The following is a 26,738-nucleotide window of genomic DNA, read 5'->3' as shown; positions in this document are numbered from 1 at the left end:
AGTTGAGAATAGAATAGTGTGGCGAGCGCAGCGAGCCACCGAGCCCGAAGCGTGGCGAGCGCAGCGAGCCCCGCGAGGGGACGCGGATACCTTCACAGGTAAACGCGTCCCCTCGCGGGCTTCACAGGTGTCCGCGTCGCCACGGACACCTGTGAAGCCCGCGAGGGGACGCGTATAACTGTGAAGGTATCCGCGTGCGCTCGCCACGCTTCGGGCTCGCTGCGCTCGCCACACTATTCTATTCTCAACTCCACGCCGACGTGGATAGTGGGGGTATGAAAAGGTCGTAGGACGCGTACTGCCGCCCCTCGCGGGCTCGCTGCGCTCGCCACGCTTCGGGTTCACGTTTATAGTGGGGGGTGGCGTGGGGGTGCATTTAACATTGTAAGCACCCATTTGGGTGCTCAAAAGCACCCTTTAGGGTGCTTATACGATTTTTGGTCGTATAGGGGGTCAAAATCGCGTCGCATCGCATGCCATCGGGTGCATGGCATGCGATGCGATCTGTTCGTCGTACGACGGACATCGGGGGCGCCGCCAAAATACACAAGTACCGTGACATGATCTCTAGCACTCCTTTCGGCATCTGGGGACGTGTACACTGTGACATCGATGGAGGGCAGAGATCCCTCCCACTGCTTTTAAAGAAGAGGTGCGCTGTATGGGTGGGAACAGATGCTTGAAGATATTAAAGAGTGGTTGTCAAGCGTCCACTCTCTGTTCTTTATATTGTCACATGAGCTATTAAACTTTGTGGAGGTAGCAAGTGAGGGCAAAGAATTGTTTAAATATCTGAGGGACATGTGTAGGGGCAGTCAGTGTGTCTGAAAAGTGTTTAAAAAACAATGGTGCCACCCAGTGTGGGCAAGTATCATAAAGGTTGATTATAAAAATACAACTGTGATTAATATATAAAAATCTCAAGTGTAAATCAATATGGTCATAAATGGACCATTTTACTGAGAAGACCCCCACTGTCTACTTTTTGATGCCACCCAGCTGGAAAAATAATTCTGGGGAGAACACTGAGTTGGGCAAATTAATTCTTTATACTTTTTTTAAATAAAGGAAATATCTTTATTTCTATTTAAATTGTTGGTGCAACAGCCTTTTATGGAGTGAACCATACAACAATTAAAGTACTTTTTAATATTCCTTGAACACAATAGGCAATATTGTGACCTATATTATTCTTCAATAGAAACAGCGGGTCCATAGGTGGTGACAAACTGTAACAGCTGCTGGTGGCATTCCCACAGGTACTTATCTCTCTGATGTAAGCTTCTCTCATCAAGGACATCAACAGGGAAGATGGGGTTCTGGCATACATAGAACACAGAGCTTCCTGCACAGAAACACACCGATTACAGCACTTACAGAACTATTTAAAAAAAAAAAAATTCACAAAAGAGCTAATATTTAAGATATATATATGTTTACATGAATTTTTAATGGTCTTATTAGAAAACAAAATAATTGTAATATGTTATCCTGTAAAGCTGTGAACACACGGGGGCGATAGGGGCTGAAATCGCTGGAAATATGGTCGCAGGCGACCATATTGCCAGTGATGGGAGTGTGCCCCGGCGATAAATCGCTGGGTGCGCGCTCCCGTTTTCAGCCCCATTCTAAATCGCTGGTTCTTCGGAGCTTGCTCCTGCGACCAGCTGATTACCTCTGCGGCACCGCCAGCAGAGGTTCCCTTTAATCAGCGACCATCTCTGGTCGCTGCTGAAAAGGAGACACTGGCCAATATATTTCTCAGCCATATATTGCTAGCAATATATGGCTGAGCAATATATCTCCCCCATGTGTACGGGGCTTTAGGGATGTTGCGAAGATAGCTAGCATGTTGACAACATCTACCCCATAGTGATTGCAGCACTGAAACACTGCAGCAGCGGTACAATCACACTCTTCATAAGCAATAGGACCTTAGGATGCTGACTGTAGTGTTCCAAGCAGTACAACCACAATATATATTTTAAATATATATTTAGAATGCATGAAATTTAAGCCATGCTCTATAATTATTTTACTGTCCAACAACGGTTAACCTTATGTAGGCCAACTAGGATTGATCTCTAAGATTTGGAACAGCTTTAAATGTCCGTGGTTAAAGAGCCATTTTATAAACACAAACATTCAAAAATATATAGCAACGATTATATGTTCTCGCATATTTTCTCCAGTACAGAGGAATGATTAAATAAATAGAACAATACAACATGTTACCGTGTTTCAATGTAAGAGAGGCTTCAAATAATAAAATGGCAATCAAAGCATCCTCCTCTGTCACTTCTCTTCGCAAACTTAATTTTGCATGTGCTTCTGATATGGAATACCTGGGAAATGTTTTAGCAGAAATGTTATAAATTGGCTTGAAATTCTATAAATTTAGGTAGAAGTTAAAGATGAGGTAAGGGGGGTCAGCGGAACTGTGCTTGAATGGGATTTTCAAACCGTTTACCAGTAGTTGCTACTTATTTCAATGATAATGGTGTATTTTGGGTAAAAACAAAACACTCCTTAAGGCAGGCATGTCCAAACTATGGCCCTCCAGCTGTTGCTGAAACTACAGGTCCCATCATGCCTTGTTACAGTTTCGCTATTAGGGAATGCTCAAACTATTGCAAGGCATACTGGGATGCAGGGCCGGATTTGTGCCTAGGCCCGTGAGGCACCGGCCTCAGGGCGGCACCAATTAAGGGCGGCAGGCAGGCTGACATTCTATTAAATAGCAGCATGGCAGAGCGGGTGGGCAGCGGCGAGTGACGAGTGCCACCGCTGCAGACATGAATTATCATATGTCGGCGGCAGCGCCGCTCGTCACCCGCCACTGCCCACCCACTCTGCCATGCACATTACATCACCGCTTAGTGGCTGGTTCCGACGGTCCCCCTGCGCATCCGGAAATAGCTCAGGCTCACTGCTGCCGGCTCCCGCCCATTGGCTACTCTACACACACACAGTCTATTGGGTGCTGTGTATCCAGCAGCTGAGCTGAGCTGCGTGCAGATCCTCCCTGCGCTCAGTAAGTCACAGTGTGTGAGCCGGAGAGAGACTTACAGAGACACTGTGCTAATCACTGTACTAATAAGTGCCTCCCTCCCTCCGGGTCCTCTGTGCAGTTAGCAGTCCAGAGTGCTTAAAAAAATATTAAGGTGGGCTACAGTTAAATTTTAATAAAATTATATAAATAACAATGTATATACATTTATGATTACATTAAAATAGGGGGGGGGGGGCTGACCCCTAAATTCGCCCCTGCTGGGATGTTTAGTTTCACCACAGCTGGGGGGGGGGGGGGGCATAGTTTGGACGGCCAGCTGGCCCATAGGCACCTAACAATGACCAGTTAAAATCACTTCCACAGATGGTTTGCAGCAGATGCATACAAACACCAGTGCTACGAGCGACAACTGCATTGTGCTGCCTGCATAACTGTGCTTACAGTATATCCTGTTTTATGCACACAGGAGGCAGCACAACCTCATTCCTGACACAGAAAAACAGATTCATCCTTTCAATGTGGTGTCAGGAATTTAATATGTCTGCAACATACAGGAAAACCATATAAAAGTGCTGAGGTTCTGAAGCAAACATACATGGCGCACAAAGCGTACATAAGCCCTCGTCTCAGCAGGCTGAATATTACTGATCTCCTTATTGCCTCTGGTCCCAAGGTACTGTAGCTAGCTGCACAGGCTGCCATCAGGGAAGGCTGCTGGGACTCCAGTCCCAGGCAGTGAGAGGACCCAGCCCTGGATTGGTGCCAGACTGCAAACTCACTGCATGGAGAAAGTGCTGGAGGCATGTTGAAATTGGCACTATCTGCAATCCAATTGGCACTAGTGGACCGGCAGCCAATCAGGAGCTGCAACAGGTTGTGTGCCCCACATTATTTGATGGCATCCCTGTGAGCTACCGTGTGTATTGTGGCACCTATGACTACATAGCTAGATACTCTGGCTGTTGCTACACCACTGGCATCGTATTCATCATACACATAGGATAAACATACTCACAAATGTCTTAGGGCTGATGTGGACATTTTAGATCCAGTCATATCTGTTCTCACTCTCCTGCTTGCCAAGTAATAGCCATGTAACAGTGCTTCTGATTGGGAGCTAAATGTCACATGTAAATTCTTTGCGTAAGCAATGAGCTAAACAAGCAAAGGTAACATTTGGTTAAGACGTAGTAAGATATTAATGCAAATGTAACATTGAGATAAGATTCAGCAGTCACCTTAAACCTGTATAATAAATGTTATAAGAATGTATAAATGCAATTATAAATAATGACGGTACTTTTCCTAGCACGGCCACAATCGCGGGCATCGTGTACCTTTAAGTTAAGGTACACGATGCCCGCGATGGACCCGATTTCCTTTGAAATCAGGTCCATTTTGCCGTTAAAGGGAAAATCGCGGGCATCGCGTCGGTCGGGACCATTAACATTGGCCCCGAAGCGACCGACGCGATGCCCCGATTTTGCCATAGGCTTCAATGTTAAAATATTTTTTAACATTGAAATCATGAGCATTGCGTCGGTCTTGTGCCATTATAATGGCACAAGATGAGATGGACTTGAATAAGTCCATCTCACATAGTAAAAAATGTGAAATGGGCCAATATGACCCATTTCACATTATATATGTCCCCGTCGTCACCCCACAATTAACGTGAACCCGAAGCGTGGCGAGCCCGCGAGGGGCGGCGGTGCGCGTCCTCCGACCTTTTCATTCCCCCACTATCCACGTCGGTGGGGAGTCGAGAATATAAAGTGTGGCGAGCCACCGAGCCCGAAGCGTAGCGAGCGCACGCGTATACCTGTGAAGTTATACGCGTCCGCTCGCCGCGCTTCGGGCTCGGTGGCTCGCTGCGCTCGCCACACTTTATATTCTTAACTCCACGCCGACATGGATAGTAGGGGAATGAAAAGCTTGGAGGACGCGCACCGCCACCCCTGGCGGGCTCGCTGCGCTCGGCACGCTTCGGGTTGGCGTCAATCGTGGGGTGGGGTTTACGATATAAAATTGGGGGTCTAGGGAATATTTTACATTGAATCCAATGTAAAAATCGGGTCCCAGGGACCCTATTCACATTTGATTCAATTAAAAAATCGGGTCGGTCGCATCGCATGCGACCGACGCGATTTTTCCGACACGACCACCCCGATGGAAATCGGTGTGGCCGTGCTAGGAAACAAGTACCATAATGACAAGAATCTGGCCAATTGTTCTGCAAGTACTTAGGGTATACTATATTTAACGCATGAATTATACAGCTAGTAGGATCTGTATAGCCTTGAGGCCCCCATACAACTGGTCAGGGAATGGGGGATATTCAATAGGCTAAAAGATCTCAAATCCCTGATCCCTTAACAATAATGGATGGGTTCCGCAAATCAGGGATTTGTAGCATGAAGACTACATCCAGTTTTCCGACTGATCGCTGATCATTGATCTTCATTTATCTACTCTATGTACTACATACTATAACAGGAAATGTAAGAGCAGAGTTTTAGTCACATTGGCACTGACAAGCTGTATAAGTGACCAAATGTAGTTGACTGTATAGTAAAATACAGTCAACTACATTTGAAACAGACAGCTATTCACGTTTATGTGCCTTCTACAAAATGGCTGTCTGTTTTAAAGTTTGTAGACTGCATATTATGTTCTATGGGCCTTAGAATAGCACCCCTTGTGGAAAATAAGTATATATTACTATGCTGAATCCATATTTCACTTAATTTCAGAAAAATGTTCTCTACGTTATCTTATCTTTGTGGAAATCTATAGATGTGCTATTCTTTTAACTATTGTTGTTTAGACCAGGGGTCCTCAAACTATTTTGCTCTGAGACCCCATTAGACAATAAAAATAATTACAGGACCCCAGCAAGTTACTGCAGAAGGTCATCACATCACATGTGTAGTCAGCAGACAGCACAGACATGGCAGCATTGTGGAGGCACAAAATGATGGGAGGAGTCTAAAATAACAGACAATTTCACAGATTTTCCAGACTCCTTGGATCACTGACTGAGATTAGAAAAGTCATCAGCCTGATGGTCAGCAACCCCATGCTGAGATGGTCGGGACCCACAGTTTGAGAACCGCTGGTTTAGACTAATAATAATTGTAACAGCATGAGAGGGGGAGACATAGAGATGTGAGGAAGAGGGGGAGACAGAGAGAGATGGCAGAAAAAGGGGGTAGATGATGGAGAGGAGTGAAAGATGATGGAAATGAGGGTGATGGGAGGAAGATGGTAGGATTTGAAGGTGGAGGAAGCAAGTAAAGAAAATCCTGAAACATGGTATCGCGGGGACAGCTGATCATCAGATCAGCGGTCTCAGTACCGGAGCAATGTTGAATTGCTCTGAAGATTTTATATTCACCGCTTCTGCTCATAGCAAGTTGGCTACTTAATATTATAACTAGACCCCTTATGGTGTGTACACACTTGTACAATCTGCATGAGATCCAGATGAGATTTTGACTATATAGTCAAAATCTCATCTGGATCTCATGCAGATTGTATGGGTTTTATCCCTTGCGATCCAGATGCGATCTCGATGCGCGCTCCCGTATCACAGCCAGAAAGTCTTGGCTGCATAGACTATATAGTGCAGATCTGCACTATATAGTCTAAATCAGGACAGGCCAACCTGTGGCTCTCCAGATGTTGTGAAACTACAAATCCCAGCATGCCTTGCCACAGTTTTATCACTCCCTTATAGCAAAACTGTGGCAAGGCATGATGGGATTTGTAGTTTGACAACATCTGGAGAGCCACAGGTTGGCCAGGCCTGGTCTAAATTGTCTGCAGATAGTCTAAATTGTATATATTTTATGCAGATAGTCTAAATTGGGTACTTGTGTACTATCACGGCACTTATCGCATCACAGACCATAAGGCATGCGATGGTATGTGATGCGATGCGACGAGATGTCCCCTGATGTCATACAATGTTAAAATTGTATAGCATTGTATATGGCATACAATGAGATTCAATGCGATTTTATATAGTGTGGCGAGCGCAGTGAGCCACCGAGCCCGAAGCGTGGCGAGCCCTGCGAGGGGACGCGGAATCCATGTAAAGTAATACGCGTCCCTTCGCGGGGCTCGCTACGATCGCCCTGCTTCGGGCTCGGAGGCTCACTGTGCTCGCCACACTATATAAAATCAACTACACGCCGACATGGATAGTGGGGGTATGAAAAGGTCGGAGGACGCGTACCGCCACCCCTCGCATGCTCACTGCGCTCGCCACGCTTCGGGTTCACGTTCATAGTGGGGGTGCATTTAACATTGTAAGCCCCCATTAGGGTGCTTATACAATTAAACATCGTATAGGGGGCTTATACAATTTTAAATCGCATCGCAGTGCATCGGGTGTATGGCATGCGATGCGATGCAGTTATATGATGTTCGACCAAATATCGTGGGTGCCGTGCTAGTACACATGTACCCTAAATTGTAATATAGTCTAAATTGTACAAGTGTGTACACAAGTCCTGATATGCAAATTACTTTGATTTCAATCTGTGTCACAAATTGAACCTACCACGTTTGTATTAAAAAAAAAAACACATCTAATTGGGATTACACTTTTCATCTTGTAGTTAACAATAACTTACATTTATGATGAGGATTACCTTTGTTTCTTTTAGCAGAATAAATTCTCAGAGGTTTATGAAAGTAAGGCATAAATAAATATTGGCATTTTATGTATGTTTGCTTTTTTCCAGGACAGTGATCATGGTATTATTGTACCTCTGATATTTACCTCTTCATAGTCTTGTGTCTTAAACTGTTGGAATGCAGAACAGAGAGATTCTCCAGGAGTCACTGCTCTGACCAGAGTGTGATGTGAAAGAGAAACAGCATGGGGACTGTGTGATGTCTCATTGCAGTATACTAACATACCAAATGCATCCATGAGGTTGGCCGGTATAACACTTACATCCTATAGAAGAAAGTAATACAAATATGTCAGAAGTCTGCCCTCAGCTACTATTACAAATAACATGCAGTCAATGATTTAAAAGGTTTTCTACAGTATAAAGCTGATAAGTGTCACGGTAGCTTTCCAGTGCAATTTGTGTCCCTGTTGGTTATTCATCAACAGCAAGGATATTGCCAACCACAAAATGGCTACCACATGTTGCATACCATCAGTGGCGGTTTAGAAATATTATTATTTGGTTACAAGTGAAAATGTATATTACCAATCAACACAGAGTAATGCTGGATACCAGGGGCGTAACTACATACCAAATACTAAAAGCCACCCAGAGATAATGTCTGGAAGAGAAAGAAGGAGGGATAGTGATGGGGAGAGAAGCTGATGGCAATGGGGAGAGAAAGAGGGACAGCGATGGGGAGAGAGGTGACAGCGATGGGGAGAGAGGAAGGACAGCGATGGGGAGAGAGGAGAGACAGCGATGGGGAGAGAGAGGAAGGACAGCAATGGGGAGAGAGAGGAGGGACAGGGATGGGGAGAGAGGTGACAGCGATGGGTAGAGAAAGGAGGGACAGCGAATGGGAAAGAAAGGAGGGACAGCGATGGGGAGAGAGAGGGTGACAGCGATGGGGAGAGAGAGGAGGGACAGTGATGGGGAGAGAGAGGAGGGACAGCGATGGGGAGAGAGAGGAGGGACAGCGATGGGGAGGCAGAGGAGGAACAGCGATGGGGAGAGAGGGTGACAGTGGCTTGCAAGGGTGCCTTGGGTTGGTGGACCAGGATCAATTCATATTATTTTTGGGCAATGTAACAGGCAAAACCAGTGCTGGTGGCTGCCAATCATAACATATGTGGATAAACTGAAGCAAATCCTGACTCACCACATAACTGTGATACAGATGGGTCTTGTCCCATCTTGGCAGGGGATGGCGCTGGCGTCGCCAGCCGCCATCCCCCGCCAGCGCCATGGCGATGGTGAGAAGGGGACGCGCGCGCACGAGAGGCGCGCGCGTCCCCTTCCGACGGCGCTTCCATCCGTTTCCCCGGGTCCCCGCCGGCTTGCCGGCGGTAACCCGGGGTCCCCGCCGCCTGCCCGCATCCCCCCCTAACCCTGTCCGTCTCCCTGAGGCGGAGACGGACAGGGTTTCCGTCGCGCTGGCGACGGAGACTGAGACGCGCGTGCGCGTGAGACGCACGCGCGTCTCAGTGCATTCGCTGGCGTGGCTGCTGGCGGGTCGCCAGCGCAGACGCCATGGCGACCCGCCAGCAAGGATGGGACAAGACCCATCTGTATATAAACACAATATACTTAATGTTATATTTTTTTCTGAATTTCTCAATAAGAAACTATTAGCCTACGGGTGCTTTGAAAACATTTTCATGCTCTAGTCTAGGGAGCCGTGATTCAAAAAAGTGTGGGAATCGCTGACATGAGGGTTTGTGAGAGCTTATATTCTATTGGAGCCAAGTTCCTAATTCAATGAAATATGCTGCATAGGTCTTTCCCACAAAGGCCCTTCATCAAGAATCCACAGGTCACGTTACTTACCATCTGACCAATGAAAATATTTTCCCTTTGATTGCACTTCTTCAAAGCAAAATCTGCGTATGACCAAAAATTGCACTGGACAGGGATAAATATCTGCTGATCAATGCCGTCACCATATTTCTTCCCAGGTATAAATACTGTGGTGCTTCTGCTTTCCAAAACTAAAGAGGATAGCGCTAAGCATATGTTATTTATATCCCAACAACTTATATCCCAACAATGAACAACAAGACTGAAATAGAGGTGTGTCAGCAGAACAGTCATGACACTGGGCATAGGGGGTTATTCAGACCTGAGCGCAAAGCTGCTTTTTTTGGACAAAACCACTGCAGGTGGGGCAGATTTAACATGTGCAGAGAGAGTTAGATGTGTGTGTGTGTGTGTGGGGGGGGGTGTTTAAACTGAAATCTAAATTGCCGTAAAAAAATTAAGCAGCCAGTATTTACCCTGCACAGAAACAAAACAACTCCCCCAAATTTAACTCTGTCTGCACATGTTACATCTGCCCCACCTGCAGTGCACATGGTTTTGTCCATTTGAGAAAAAAGCAACTTTGCTATCAGGTCTGAATAACCCACTTAGATATGACTGTTCCATTGTTCCATGTCCTATAAATGAAGCATTGATGGGATGTTTTTAGGATGAAGATGTGTGGGATGGGACAGCCATGGTAAATACAACTCAACAGATGTAGTTTCAATTTATAGATGTTTGGGATTGCTAAAAGGCACCTTCCCAAAAATTCAGTGGTAACCTTCACTGGTTATATCAGTACTTTGCTAGATTTTTGAGTCTAGGGTTCCAAATAGATCTTACTGTTGTCCTGCTGTTTTTCCCAAAAATGTAGATAGTGAAGGCTTTGATAAGTACTGTAAGCAGAAAACACTAGACACACAACTTACCTGATCTCATACAACATGGAAATACTGCATATTAGGGCTCAGCCTAGTAGCCCCATACCATGCCATTTTTGCTAACTTGTTTTTCCAATTTAACTAGCAAACAGTATAGATCTCTAGAATCGAACATTTACGTGGGATCCTGATACTAGGTCGACAGTTTCTAGCTAGACAGTCAATAAGTCGACACCAAAAGGTCAATGCTAGCTAAATGTTGACATGACAATAGTCGACACATGAGGAGGGCGATGTGAGTTACTTCCACGTAGACTGCGAGTAGGAGCGGTAAAGTTTGCCGGGCGCATCGAGGCATATGGCCCGAAGCTTCGCAAAGAAAATGATCCATGCAAGAGTATGTGCTGCACGGACTGGGGGCTAGATTTATTATAGCGGCGCTAAACGCGCCGCTATAACAGTTCCTGCTTCGCCTCATTAGCGAGGCGAAGCAGGAGGGGACACCGTCAAGATGTATTAACATCTTGCCGGCCGAAGCTGGGGAGCGTTAACTCCCCCCTCCGGCGATCTCCCTCCTGGAGACAGCGCATCAATTAATACTGATGCACTGTCTCCTTCCCACTGGCCGGCTGGACTGCGCTTGCGTGGGATCTCGCTACTCTCGCGAGATCCCCAGCGCAGCTCAGAGCCAGTAGCAGGGACATCGCTGTCCCTGCTGTGGGCATAGGGCATCGCCACCTGCAGCTGTCAAAGTCGATAGCTGCAGGCGGCGGAACGGTCAGCGATGCTGACTGTTCATAAATTAGGCAAGAGACAGGCGCACAGCACGAAATATCGTAGCTGCGCTATGCCTCCTGCCTTACACTGCTGCCGTTAAAGTACCCGGGCATCGGGTTTCATAGATGTAGTGAAGCGCTATCCCCTGCTTTAGCACAGGTGGATAGCGCAGATGCCCCACAGTATCGGATAATAAATCTACCCCTGAGTGTCCACGTGCTCAGGTGTTGATATAACCCTGAACAACTCATGTCAACCTATTCACGTGTCGACTTTCTGTGTGTGTGTCGACCTTTTTTGTTGACCTGGCTTATATCGACCGTATTGTCACTGTCGACATTTTGGTGTTGACCTGGCTCATACTGACACTGTAGGACTTTTAACCCGGAATCCATTTACATGTCTTTCTACATAATTAACATCTTTATAGCTTAATGGTTTAGTTGTTCATTCTAATCTGAATGTTTGATGATATCCATTAGTTTAAGATACTTATTTGACACAGTTACCTGATAGTAAGTGATCAAGTTTATCTTTTTTATGCAAATTGATGTCTCCGATGAAACAGACGCCCCCTTTGGCCAGTAAAGCGCTGCCAGCATGGATAATGGCCGTCCCTGTTCCACGCTCATCTTTAGTTACAGCAGCAAACACATCATTGCATTGTGCATGGCGGACTCCACGTGGTACAAGACAAATACTGTATCTCAGTAGTCTGAAAAAGCAGATGATTACTTGTCAGTATGTTACCTCGCAAAGTAATGACCGGAGAACAGGCAGTCATTTTCTTTTACAAGCCAGTCAGGGATATGTCGTTTTATTATTATTGTTATGTAGTGACTGTAAGTAATGGGAACACTTATATGAGCCGTCTTTCAGAAAAACAGTGGGTGCATACAAGCTTTCCGTACTTCAAATAGATGTAATAATAATAGTCAAGACGTTGTTTGTGGAGAACACTAGAAGGAGGGAGCTAAAGTATACATTGTAATATAAAGAGAAAAACAGGACTTTCCATTTTGGGGTTCCAGCTTCAGAACTTCATACATTGTATGTGATGGTATATGCCCTCTAAAAACTCTTTGTTTTACACACAACCCTGATCCGCTACAGTCTCTGTTCCATCATATAACCAAACAGTTCAACAGCTGGACCTTCACTTGTGCTCAGATGTATCAAGTGTTTTTTTTTGACACTTGATACATCTGGACCATAGCCTTATGTTACCTGCAACTTTACAGCTCTTATTTTTCAAAACAATTTTGTGAGAATTAAATTCCTGTGGCACCCACTTCTGGCCATCTATAGTAATGGGTGTCTATCGGAGCTATTCAATTGTTGATCCAAAAAGACTCCCATTACCCACAGCCTCTAGAGGCGCAATAAAAAATGTGTTTAAAGTAGAGATTTGCAGACTCGGATTCCAGAGATCCGAGCCCCCACGGACATCATCATTCCGAGCCGGGTTCCTAGCAGCGCTCAGAGATTCCTGCTTGACTCGGGTCCGACCGCGTGGGCAGAACGTCATCGCCCGGCGCCGGATTTCGCGAGGCTTTAAATAGTGGCTGCTGCGCCCGCCATCTTCACTCCAGTCTAGTAGTGGGTTGGGAGAGGGTGTGTTGGTGCTGCTGCTGGGGCTTAAACTTGAGCTTGACCTTGAACGCAATATTTTTTATTCGCTGGGGCTGTCTCTCAGTGCTGCTGTGTACTCTGCTACTGGTGGTGTGTAACTACCTTTTGTGGTGACCACTGGCAGTGCTACTGCCTACCTACCTAGTAGTTTAGCTTCTCTACCTACTAGGCTGCTATATTATTAATACTTAATTAATTTAATTATATATAGTCCACTGGTGCTGCCTGCACTGAAAACTGTGAATAGAGGTTGCCAGTATTATTTACTCAGTCCACTGTACCAAATGAATAATAATCACAAAATTAAACAATCATACATTAATTAATTAATAATAATAATAATAATAATAATAATCACACAATCAAGCCAGATAGGGGTCTTGTTGGATGTTAAAGTGATTGCAGACAAACTCCGTGCTGCACAAAATGCCCACTGCTCCTTGGCTGCACATGGTAAACAGTGCATGATCAAGCCAGATAGGGGTCTTTCTGGGGCCTTGTTTTTTTAAACTGCCATCCTGTCTGCTGCTGCAGTGCCACTCTTACATGAGCCACTTGTTTGTGCTGCACACTTGTGTGGCTGAGCATAGTTATCCAGCTACCTCGGTGCAACCTTTTGCCCTAAAAACAATATTGTGAGGTGTGAGGTATTCAGAAAGACTGGAAATGAGTGGAAATTAATGTTATTGAGGTTAATATAGCGTAGGAGCAAAAACTCCCCAAAATTCTGCGATTTTAGCAGTTTTTATGCTTTTTTAACCAAAAAATCAGAACCCAAAAAATCCAAACACAAAACGTTTAGGAGGTGTTTTGGCAAAACCCATTAGAAACCAAAACCTCAAGGTAATCAGAACCCAAAACACAAAACACGAAAAGTGGCCGGTGCACATCCCTAGTTTAAAGTCAGTAGTCTGGGTGCCCAAACTGCCCGAATCCAGACGTTTAGACTCCCATGCAGCAAAGTTAGATGTGTTTCTCCACGCAAAGATTTCATCTGTGTAAAATGTTACTGGATGTCTATTCAGAGCAACCACTGAATTGGTTTGATAGACACCCATAGGCAGCCAGCAGGGGGCGTGCAGAACAGTTGAACTCACCTTTTAAAGTACAGTGTCAGTACCTATATCATATAATGACATCCTTACTCACCGCTCCACAATCATCGTGTCACTAGCTACAACCAGGAGATCGAGGGCATTCCCAATTTCTTTGTCCTCATTGCATGTCTGAACAAGGCTGAGCAGGATGCAGAACTTTAGAGTATTGTAAGTTCCCATTGGGACAATTTCGGTAGCAAACATATTTGCAAGGATGCCTGTGAAAATCCATGGGGATCTTTGAGTGTTAGAGTGAAGGTCCTGAAATGCCTGGCTTATGGTACGTGGAGCTGTAAGTAAGACGGAACAACAAGTGTTGTGTGACTTGCTCAAGTGAAAACATTGACACGAATCAGTTGCTTCAACCATCCGCATGTTCAGTATTTAAACACTAGAGGTGCCCATACACAGGTCCGATTTGGATTGTTTTCATCCAATTCGGATGGATCATCCTGATATAATGGATGAAAACTGGTCAAATCTGAGGTGTTGGACTGCAGGTCGGATCCAGTGCATCAGGCATGTCCAAACTATGGCCCTCCAGGTGTTGTGACACTACAAGTCATATCATGCCTTGCCACAGTTTTGCTATTAGGGAATGCTAAAACTATTGCAAGGCATGTTGGGATGTGTAGTTTCACAACAGCTGGAGGGCCACAGTTTGGACATGCCTGCTGTAGATCATATGGTGCAGCACGTATGACCTATCAGATCAGACCTATGAATGGCACATTGTGGGTGCTTTTTAGCACCCGTGATGTATCGCATCTGATCAGGGCTGTAGGTTTTGAGCCAGCACTGCTCATAGTCTGAAGTGCTGGGCAGGAGGTGCGCTCCGCATCTCTGAGAACCCCCCCAATCCTCCCCCCACGGCTGACAGCAGGAAAGAGGCTGCGGTAGCGGCTGCTGGGCTGGAGATTTCAAAACTCCAATGAATCAGCAGCCACCCGCCATACACTGTATGTAGCTGCTGGAGGGTTTCAATTAAAATTAGGTCCGACTTGTAGATGGACCTGTGTATGGGGGCCGTAATGAGTAAAGATGGGAGTTCTATTAAAGATGTTGCCCATAGCAACCAATCAGATTCTTCTTCTTATTTATTTAGCACGTTCTAGAAGATATTTGATAGAATCTGATTGGTTGCTATGGGAAACATCCCATCTTCAATAGAACTCCCATCTTAGTAAATTTACCTCTAAGGATCTTCTCACAATATAGCAGTCATTTATTTTTGAAATGACTACTGAAAAGATGGAGAACTGGAGATATCTGTACATTTTTCAAATATATGTTGGTTAATGTAGCAGATGGTTGTTTATTGTAATTGTGTATTAAGGTTAAACTTACACCAAGAGAGGGTGTAAGACAATAAGAAAAGATGGACACAAGTAAATGTTGACATATAAAAAGATGATGAAACACATGAAAAAAGGTTGACATGAGTTTTTCCCTTTTTGTCATATCGACACCTGAGCACGTGGGCCCCCAATTAGTGTACTGCGTCCCCTCGCATGGCTTGCTACACTTGCCACCCTTTGGGCCACTTTATGGTCCCATCCATGTGGTTGGTAAAGTCCAAAATAATGTAAACAATTGTGATAAACTCATGTTGACCATTGCGGTCTTGACCTATGACTTATTTTAACCTTTTATCAATGTTGACCTTTAGGTGTTGACCTAAATATTGTCTGTCAGCCATCCGGATACCTGCTATCACAAAGTGCACACAAAAAGGGGTCATCCAACAACGGGGGGGGGGGGGGGGGGGGGGGGGGGGGCAATTAGTATCAACACTGGATGTGCCCTGCATAACCAAAGTTATCCTCCTATCTCCTTTATAACCCTTGACTTGTAGCATACACAAGTGACAAGAATACCCAGCACCTGCTCATCATGTATGGGGACATATTTCCCGACATTCCCACCAGTCAGAACAAATGTGATGACTACCAGGATAGCTGGACAGTCTTCCTTTAAATCAGGGCAGCAGGGAGGCATGCTTAATAGCATAGTACAGAGAACATACTGTATGTAATGCATTAAGCAGAACATCAGTTAGGATACATCGTTTGTGCTTCGCCATGTAACAAACTTACTCTCTGCAATGTACTGATGGATATTATTGGCTTCTATACAGACCGTGACTTGGGAACCATTAGGCCCACACACTGGTATTCCTACAACTCTATACCGGCCTCCTATTGTCATTCTGTTGATTAATTCATCTAAATAATAAAAAGGATGAAGATGTATATGTTATAATGACAACAGTGCAACAATGTGATCAATGCCTAGTGATAAATGAATGTTATTGGCCAGAATTGGCAGTCATATTGTGCCATGTTAAAGAATCAGCTGTGTGTAATCTTACATTTATTCCTATACAAAAACAAATTATACATGCACAAAAAATCTACTGATGGTAAAAACCAAGCGCAGTCACATCCTGTCCCCCCAAGCCTTATAAATCTAAAGTACATAAATAAATGTTCTCTTAAGGTCCATACATACTGTTCAGCTATGCCCAGCGTGTAAGGACAACAATGATCGCTGTCATCGCTGGGGGGGAAAGCCGCTCAGTACATACACACTGAGCGGCTTTCCCCCCTGCCCGGTGCCGATGGAGGGGAGAGGACGGCTTTGCATAGCGCAGCACTATGCAAAGCCTCCTCAAAGCCGCTCATCTGCTGGTAATACCAGCAGATGAACGGCTTTCCCGGCGATGGTGTGCATCACCGCTCACCGCCGGGCCATACACACTCGGCGGCTTTGACCTGGAAGCCGCTCAAACTTGCTGTTTTGAGCGGCTTTCAGCTCAAAGTCGCCCAGTGTATATGGGCCTTAACTCTTACCTAGGCTGGGTGTAGGAGAAAGATCTGACTTTGGCGTCCAACATGAGTTGCTCAGAATAATGTCCGTAATGTATAATATAAAACAACTTGCATATGTATGTACAGTACTGCTATGCAAGTAAGTAGAACTTGTTGTGCATGATTAAACCCATTAATAAATCAACTATTTATGTTGCACTGCATTATTACCAAGCAAGAGTCACGGTACTTGTGTAGTTTCACGGCGCCACCGCGCGCACAGTCTGTTTCAGAAACTGTCTCTGTTTAACTGTGCACGTGCCGCTCTAGCTGTTATCCTAGCTGTTCTCAGCGCTACGTTACCAGCGTAGCGTGTGCACGTGCCACTCTAGCTGTTCTCATTGCAGCGCTACGCTATCAGCGTAGCGTAATGTACACGCTACAATTGAGACGCTTTAGCGTCTGAATCCCGAGTTCTTGCAAGCCGCTAAGAAGGGGGTTATCTGGATTCAGACGCTAATGCATCTGAATTTGGTAGGGTGTAGGCGTACATAGGGGTGCACTGTTCAAAGCACTCCTAAACCTGTTCACAATGACACTAGTCGACATAACAGCTGTCGACCTTGTTAATTCCACTATCCACACCAACCCGAAGCGTGGCGAGCGCAGCGGTACGCGTCCTACGACCTTTTCACACCCCCACTATCCACGTCGGCGTGGAGTCGAGAATAGAAAGTGTGGCGAGCGTAGCGAGCCACCAAGCCCGAAGTGTGGCGAGCAGACGCGGATACCTTCATAGGTATCCGCGTCCCCTCGCGGGCTTCACAGGTGTCCGCGTGCTCTCGCCACGCTTCGGGCTCGGTGGCTCGCTGCGCTCGCCACACTTTCTATTCTCAACTCCACGCCGACGTGGATAGTGGGGGTATGAAAAGGTCGTAGGACCCGTATCGCCGCTGCTCGCCACGCTTCGGGTTATGTCGACTAGTGTCATTGGGAACAGGTTTAGGAGTGTTTTGCACAGTGCACCCCTATGTACCCCTACACCCTACCAAATTCAGACGCATTAGCGTCTGAATCTAGATAACCCCCTTCTTAGCGGCTTGCAAGGACTCGGGATTCAGACGCTAAAGTGTCTCAATTGTAGCGTGTACATTATGCTACGCTGATAGCGTAGCGCTGCAATGAGAACAGCTAGAGTGGCACGCGCTACGTTGGTAACGTAGCGCTGAGAACAGCTAGGATAACAGCTAGAGCGGCACGCGCACAGAGTCTGGCAAGCTGCCAAGTTTCTAACAGACTGGTGGCGCCGTGAAACTACACAAGTACCAGAGTCACTACTTAATATATGCAGATAGTTTGGATACAGTATTGGCAAATTAATGAAATAACCACAAAACGGGACGTACCTCTGGCAAACACGGCATATGATTGGAAGCGGTAATTCTGGTGATTTCCACACCGTCCTTGGAAAACGTGTAGCGACTTTGAGTCCATCAAATCGACCACCTGCTTATCTAACACCACAGATTCACAGGTCACTTATGTTTCTCATGGTTACATTATAGTGAAACTTTTGAGATAATTGACAAACCTCCAAGAACTCTGTATTTCATGTCTTCCTTTAGGGGTGCGGAGCAGAAATCACACACAAAGTGTTGTCTTACAGTTGCTGACTCTGTAGCCCCTGGTACGTGGACTCGGATATATCGGAAATCTGACATAATAAGTTTGCCACAGTCAGTTTAATACATGGGGAAATCAACTGAAAGCACCCATCCCATTAAACAAAAGTATAATATTATTTATTATTGATTTACAGTTTCTTATATAGCGCAGCATATTCCGTTGCGCTTTACAATTGGAGACGACAGTGATTAAACAAACTAGGTAAAAACAAACCGACATGGAGGTAGGAGGGCCCTGCTTGCAAGCTTACAATCTATAGAATATATGTATATAATACATAACAGCAGCTATTAGAACGCATGGTATAATAAGTACCATCTGCTAACATCACTAACTTATCATGGACTAGAAAATATACATAAGAAATAATTTAAATACATTTTTATATAGTAACATAATTAACAATAAATCTGGTCAAGTGGACCATCGCTGATACTTTGGAACAGCGACGGAATGAGCCGCCGAATTGGCCCTGGCATTTGTGCACATGTGCATACGCGCGCTCTGCCTCTCCTGGCTTGCAGGAGAGAAGGGAACAGCGGTGTGTGATGGCCCCCTCTCTCCTGGACCTCAGCGGCACACAGAGAGAGCCACCGGACCTGCCGTGAGTCCAGCAGCTCTCTCTGTGCGCTGATTGGGAAGAAGAAATCAGCCCACCTGGCCATCGGCCCCTCTGGCATTTGCCAGAAGTGCCAGATAGCCAGTTCGCCCCTGCTTTGGAACACATTGGAGACATCTGCTTGTGGGAGTACCAAAATCAATTCTCTCACTGAGGCACGTGGCTCTATATTGATATAGAAATGTCCCCCTTCCCTCCTGTGTCCCCACTCCCATTATGCTCATTCTCCTTACCAGTATCCGGTTGATACACTGTCTAAGTCGACCTTGACAAAAGGTTGACATATGTTTTTAATTTTTTTCGTCTTTTTCCATACTTTAACATCAATGTGGAATCTGACTGAGAATGATTACTTGTACTGACCAAAAAGGTAGCGGATCGAGGCACCATGCCCGAAGCATGGTGAGTGAAGAAACGAATTGAGGGTCCATGTCGACCTTTTCATATGGCAACTTTCATCATGTTGACATTTAGCTTGGGTCAACCTTTTGACAATGTCAACCTTTTTTGCATGTTAACTTTTTGGTGTTGACCTATTGACTGTTGACCTTTCCATCCCCAGTTTCATTCACCTTGTACATAATCCACTGTGTAATGCCCCATCTCCTACATGCCTGCTCAATTAGTGCTGGGGCCTCCAACGGCTTCAGCTGCTGGGGAAACGGTACAGATCATAGCTGGAGAGGTGAGTATGTCCGACACGGGATGGAGAAAGTGAGTCAGAGCTGAGGATTGGGCAGAAAGAGGGCAGAGTCAAGGGCGTAACTACCATAGCTGCAGCTGCTATGGGGCCCAGAGTTGAGAGGGGCCCACTTTGCCTGTCAGAGTATCATGTTCTATATACATTATATACATGAATTGGGGCCCTTACAAACTTTTGCTATGGGGCCCACATGTATCTAGGGTACTTGTGTATTATCTCGGCGCCCAAGATTTTCATCACAGGGCATCTTATCTGATCGGATCGCATCGCAATGCATACGATGCGATCGCATGTGATGAGATTTTTCATTGTATGGCTATGGCATGCGATTTTTAATTGTACAAGCACCCTGATGGGTGATTACTATGTTAAATGCACTTCCATTATTAACGCCTCCCCACTATCAACGCCAACCAGAAGCACGGCGAGTGCAGCAAGCTCGCGAGGGGCGGCGGTACGCTTCCACCGACCTTTTCATACCCCCACTATCCACGTCTGTGTGGAGTTGATTTTATCCCAAAGTGTGGCGAGCGCAGCGCAGATTACTTCACATGTATTCCGCGTCCGCTCGCCACGCTTTGGGCTTTGGGCTCGGTGGCTCGCTGCGCTCGCCACACTATCTAAAATCAACTCTGTGGCGTTAACAATGGGGGTGCATTTATCATAGTAATCACCCATCAGGGTGCTTGTACTATTAAAAATCGCATGGCATCGCATACCACTAATTAAGGTATGCGATGCGATGGGCGACGTGATAATACACAAGTACTGTATCTAGTTATGCCACTGGGCAGAGTGGTTCAGAAAGGTACACAGGGAGGAGCAGGGAGTATGGAGCAGTGAGGTTGTGGACTGCAGAGACATTGGTTCTTTTTTTTACTAGTATCTTTTCCACATGTCACAAAAAAATAGTAATATAATCCAAGTAAAAGACAGCACTCCGGGAGCAGAACAGCATTTAGAAACTAGTGTGATCCTACATATTTTAGTGAGTGCCAATTAAAACTCAGCGGTGTTACAAAGAAAATGTGGAATCTCAGTTACACAAAGAAGAAGGGATGAATCGATAAATTGAAAATGTAAGAAGCACATGAATGAAATTATTGGCTGTTACAGATCTATGCGTATATTTGTATATAGTGATCCGGGCAAGGCTTCCGCTCTACAGCACATTGACAGCGGCTTAGCTATTGGATTTGCTTTGTAACAGGGGGAAGAAATCTGTCAGGTTATGACCTGTTCATACAGGTCTGAATTCGTCTTCAGTCTGATGGTTTGGGGACTGCACATGTGCATTTTCTGCAATGCGCATGTGCAGGACCCAGCTGCAAGCACCTTTGGCAGATTTCTGTGTTTGCAAGGCACTTGCAGCCTGACTGACAGGGGATGGGAGTGTCCCATAAAAATGGTGGGAGTGACCACTAAAGGGGAGGTGCATGATGTTGGTGCCTGTCTGGAAGCCCCTGTTTTCCTGGGCTATGCAGTGGCTGCAAGCAGCAGGGAGAGGAGGAGAAATCATTAGATACTGTAGTAAGTAAACATCTAATGATTTTACCTCTGAGCGGGCTCTTGTGTAAGGCAGGATTTGGCAGGGCAGGGGGAGCAGCGTCTACCTGTTCGCTGGGCTGCAAACACTTGCAGCACAGCAGGCAGGTTTGAATTGGGCCATATGTGTAAAGGGCATTTAATAATGTTTGGCATAATATGTAAGATGATGCAATACTGTGTGGCACTATGTGGATAAGTGAAGCTATTACTGTGTAGCATTATGTATAATAAGTGCACTACTGTGTGGTATAATGTCTTTAAAGTGCAATATTGTGTGGGGTTGCAGTGTTAAAAAAAAAGCAATGTAATGTGAATAAGGAGCAATATGGTGTGGTGTAATGTGACTAAGGAGCAATGGGTCAGGGGTGAAACTAGCAGTGCTAGGAGGCACCAACTAAAATCTTGCCTAGGGCATCAAATTAGCTAGGGCCAGCTCTGGCCTCTGGGGAAGAGATATTTCCCAGTTGTCTCCCATGTGAAGGAACAGGGATAATGCCCATCGGCAGTGGCATACATTGCCTGATTTGGACAACTTTCAAAGTAGAAAATATTGCATCTGACAAACACACTGGATGACACACACTCACTTGTCTGACTATTGGTACATAAAATAGAATGAATGCCAATGATGTAGTAGCTAACAAGGGTACATTTCAGTAAAATTCAAAAAACAACAACTCAATATTGAAAGAACAGAGAACTAAAATATGTATTTAAAGTGGCTTTAGTTATTGAATTTCAGAAAGTTAGGTTGTACCTTCAGAAAAAGGGCACTTTGTGTCTGAGCACAGAAACCTTGCTCCTTGAGTATATTTGGTCACTGTAGACATTGCAGTTACTGTTCCTTCTAACATGTAAAGTCTCTGAGACCTGTAGTCCAAGGGAAATTCACTGAGGCTTAAGCGATAGCCAGGTAAGTTCGGCAAGTGGGTTAATTTCAGGACCACATTTATCTAAAAAAGCAAGATCATTCAATATTATAGGGAGTTAGATCACATCTACAAGCATTGTAGGACTTGGGCATAAAGGGCCCTTTGGGGAATGCAGTGGTGGAGGAGCCTATGCCTAATTTATTTATTATTTATTTATTAACAGTTTCTTATATAGCGCAGCAATCAAAAACACATAACAAATTACAGTACAAGACAGTTTAGGACAAGTACATGGTTAATATGGATAGTTGCACCAGGGGACAGGACACTGAAGCAATTATCAGGGTGGCAGAGGTTTATATATTCTAAGAAAGGCACATAAGGAGAGAGGGCCCCGCTCGTGAGAGCTTACATTCTAAAAGGGGAGGGTTAGACAGACTGGGGTGACACAGAAGGCGAAGAAGTGAGCTTAAACAGGTTAGGTTGAGAGATTGTCAGGTTTTATGCAGGAGGGTGGGAAGAGGTCAGCTTAGTCTTTAATATTATAAGTCTAAAAAAGCGCTGGGCCATCCAGGAGTAGACCGCAGAGAGACAGTTGGAGATATGAGTAAGGATAGAGGGAGAGAGATCAGGAAAGGATCGGTAGATTTTAGTATTATCAGCATAGAGGTGATAGTGGAAGTTAAGTGAGCAAATAAGCTCACCCAGAGAGGACATGTAGAGATAGAGAAGGTGGATGGATGTGTCTAGCCACCACAGAGGCTTGGTAAACCATAGCATTAGCCTGCAGACAACATGGGTACTACAGTGTTTGGGTCTTATTATAAATACATAGTAAATACTGACAGTTCATGCAGTATAATCTACCAGTTTATACACTCTAGCAGAGGTGGAACTACCATTGATGCAGCAGGTGCAGTGCACCGGAGCCCCTGAGGACTAAGGAACCCCCTGAGGATTCAGTATGCACGCTTTATTTCAACAGGTTGGTTTTGCCATGTAAGCTTGAACATTCACCCAAAATCTCAGCATTCAAAATGTAGACATTGGCAGCTGCTCAACATGGCCACAATAACACCAGACAGAATGTTGATACAATGCTGACATTCTGGCATTGGTGAGATTTGACATTCTGAATGTAGGCATGTTGTACCATGCACCTGCTTTCTGCTGAATATTGATTCAAAATAGTTGGCCCTTTAGAGGGAAAATTAAATGGTTGTAATGATTTTAAATACACAGGGAAAATCATACCTGAGCCTCAGTCTGGTACTGTCCAATGAGAGAAAGGGTTCTGATTGCAGCATCACAAACCTAAAATACAAGGTTACTACTTTGTGATATGTACTAAGGGCGGAGAGAATATTATCAGGGACAGTACTATTCTGTAGGTCTATGAAGCCATACCGACTGGAAGATCTGAGTAGCTCTCACTGGCTCATGAAGTACATAATTTCCAAGCGTGGAGTCCAGCTCTGTGATATCCATGGGGTTGATAGAGATTACAAACCGATAGACAGCATAACTATGAGTGGATTCTAAGTATAAAAAATATATATAACATTCAAAAATAAAACAAAAAACCTCAACATTGATGAAATGCTTGGCATACCAGCAGGGGTATACAGTTCCACAACCCTGTGCCAGAAAGGGAACGGTGTGTTCTGCGTCGATCTCTGAATCACCCCCACCATTATATATTACTGCATAAAGGTTTGTATGATGGGTTGATATGTTACATGTTGACAACCAGACCATCTCAACATTATACTATCAATAAAATATATACTGACCTCGGTACTTGTGTACTATCACGGCACCCATCGCATCGCAGACCATACGGCATGCGATGGTATGCGACGAGATGTCCCCCGATGTCATACAATGTTAAAACTGTACAGCATTGTATATGGTATACAATGCTATACAATGCGATGCGATTTTAAATTGTATAAGCACCCTAATGGGGGCTTACAATGTTAAATGCACCCCCACGCCACCCCCACTATGAACGTGAACCCGAAGCGAGGGGCGGCGGTACATGTCCTATGACCTTTTCATACCCTCACTATCCACGTCGGCGTGGAGTTGATTTTATATAGTGTGGCGAGTCCGAAGTGTGGCGAGCGCAGTGTGCCCCGCGAGGGGACGCAGAACACATGTAAAGTAGTACGCGTGCACTCGCCGCGCTTCGGGCTGGGTGGCTCGATTCGCTCGCCACACTATATATAATCTACTCCATGCCGACGTGGATAGTGGGGGTATGAAAAGGTCAGAGGCCGCGTACCGCTGCGCTCGCCACGCTTCAGGTTCACGTTCATACTGGGGGTGCATTTAACATTGTAAGCCCCCATTAGGGTGCTGATACAATTAAACATCGTATAGAGGGCTTATACAATTTTAAATCGCATCGCAGTGCATCGGGTGTATGGCATGCGATGCGATTATATGGTGTGCAACCAAATATCGTGGGCGCTGTGCTAGTACACAAGTACCCTGACCTCATATATCACATCCCCACATATTATGTATGGTTGTGGTTAGACTAAAATTAGGATTGGGGTGCAGTTAGGGTTAGGTTTCAAATCACATTGTTGTCATTCTGGCAAAGTCAACATCAGCACCCTAAATACAGTATGTCAACATTATGCTGTCGACTAATGAATATTGACCATGTATATATCCACTCCCCCCCCCCACCTATTTTATGTCCATTCTAAGAAAGTACCTCTGTATACTCCAGGGGGCAGATGTATTAAGCCTTAGCAAGAGATAAATGCAAGGGTGATAAAGAGATATAAACGTCCAGCCAATCACCTGCTAACTGCCATGTTTTCCACAGATTATTATTCTACAGTGTGTGCACGCTTTTTTGCCATTTGCAAGGTTTGAAGAATGATTGCTGTGGCATAATAGTCAGTGTAAGCAAGGTGCACTACTACAGCTTGGGCATAATGGGGTGGAAGGGGCCCTGAACTCCTCTACCCATGTGTCTCTGACACCTTGTACTCTCCTCCCCACATTTACGGTACTTGTTTCCTAGCACGGAGCCCATCGCATCGCATACCATAAGGCATACAATGGTATGTGATGCGATGTTTCGCGATGGCAGCCGATGTTATACAATTTTAAATTGTATACCATCGCATTGTATGCCATACTGTATACAATGGTATATGATTTAAAATTGTATAAGCACCCTAATGGGTGTTTTCAATGTTAAATGTGCCCCCTATAAGATAAATAATTGTATAAGCACCGTACACGTCCTCCGACCTTTTCATACCCCCACTATCTATGTCGGCGTGGAGTTGATTTTTTATAGTGTGGTGAGCGCAGCGAGCCCGAAGCGTGGCGAGTCCCGCAAGGGGACGCAGAATACATGTAAAGGGATTTGGTATGAAATCCCGACAGGGTCAAAATCCCGACAAGGACAAAATCCCGACATTTAAAATCCCGACAGGGTCAAAATCCCAACATTTGAAATCCCGACAGGGTCAAAATCCCGACATATAGAATGTACAGGTGAAACAGTCTACATGACTTTCGGTGGACAGGTGCGAGGTCGACATGGGTTTTTCACTGGTTTTTGAGCTGAATGTTAACACAGTCGACATGGACAGTTGCAAGTGAACCGCAGCCCCTCGCATCGCTCGCGATGCTTGGGGCACGGTGCCTCGCTGCGCTCGGCACACTATTTTATTCTCCCACCACGCCGTAGTGGATGGTAGGGCATGAAATACCACCTGTCGACACATGTCGGTTCCAAAAACAGTGAAAAAACCCATGTCGACCTCGCACCTGTCGACTGAAAGTCATGTAGACTGTTTCGATTTTGACCCTGTCGGGCTCGGTGGCTTGCTTGGCTCGCCACACTATATAAACACTCTGTACCCCCTTCCCCCAAGTTTCACAGTGTATACCTCCAACCCCATGTGACACCCTGTACCCCACTTACTCTGTGTATCTGTTTGCGTCACCCTGTACCCCCACTCTAACTGTGTGTGTCACCCACTACCTCCCTTCTAGAAAAAAGGGCCCTTTGACAATTTTGCTATGGGGCCCACATAAATACCCTGAAAAGGGGTGCAGAAATGCTTCTCCCTATTTGGCGTCTTCTCCTTATTTTTTTCTGGATGATTAGGAACTGGCTTAAATCCCATAAACGATTTGTAATCCAATATGGAAATTAGGAGATGGTGGACGTCTGTGGGAGAGGGGACATCACTTGGAGAGATGGAAGATGGTGAATTTAATGCAGCTCAACGCGTTTCCCCGGATGTTTGCTGTCCGGCTTCCTCAACATATTTAACAAAATATAGAATTAAAATAAGCCAGGTCAGCTTTAAGGTCAAATGGAAGGTACGGTGCTCGCAGACTCGCTTCTTTAATATTTAATCTGACAAAAGAAACCTCAGCAATGTATATAAAGCCAGCATATGGTCTCCTTATAATAAAACATCTATGTACCATTGTATCTCTTACAGTCCTCTATAAACTTCTCTAGACCTCTGCTCCTGTCCATATAGATGAGTGCAGCCTGCCTCATGTGATTGACACTAGGGACACAGCTCATGGCAGCCTGTCACAATCACACTCCAGCCACACAGCT

General features: G+C 45.3%; 1 protein-coding gene across 2 annotated transcripts; it reads right to left on the bottom strand.

The window, feature by feature from the left end:
- Positions 1–1,097: 1,097 nt before the first annotated feature.
- Positions 1,098–26,738, bottom strand: MCMDC2 (minichromosome maintenance domain containing 2). 2 transcript variants are annotated; one of them, XM_083187206.1, is made up of 14 exons: positions 26,597–26,738; positions 23,534–23,664; positions 23,381–23,440; positions 22,012–22,207; positions 18,290–18,412; positions 18,105–18,212; positions 15,985–16,113; positions 13,941–14,178; positions 11,669–11,874; positions 9,529–9,689; positions 7,803–7,982; positions 4,029–4,168; positions 2,236–2,345; positions 1,098–1,345 (listed from the first exon to the last, which is right to left on the bottom strand). In XM_083187206.1, the coding sequence occupies exons 1-14, from the start codon at positions 26,700–26,702 to the stop codon at positions 1,188–1,190; spliced, it is 2,046 nt and encodes a 681-aa protein (XP_083043332.1). In that variant the 5' UTR covers positions 26,703–26,738; the 3' UTR covers positions 1,098–1,187. The 2 variants fall into 2 exon arrangements, with proteins under 2 accessions (XP_083043332.1, XP_083043333.1); XM_083187207.1 differs by lacking the exon at positions 15,985–16,113.

The sequence above is a fragment of the Crinia signifera genome, chromosome 5 (genome assembly GCF_055691185.1).
Source record: "Crinia signifera chromosome 5, ASM5569118v1, whole genome shotgun sequence".
NCBI lineage: Eukaryota > Metazoa > Chordata > Amphibia > Anura > Myobatrachidae > Crinia > Crinia signifera.
The sequence above is the reverse complement of the archived record's forward strand: the minus strand, read 5'-3'. Positions and strand labels throughout refer to the sequence as shown.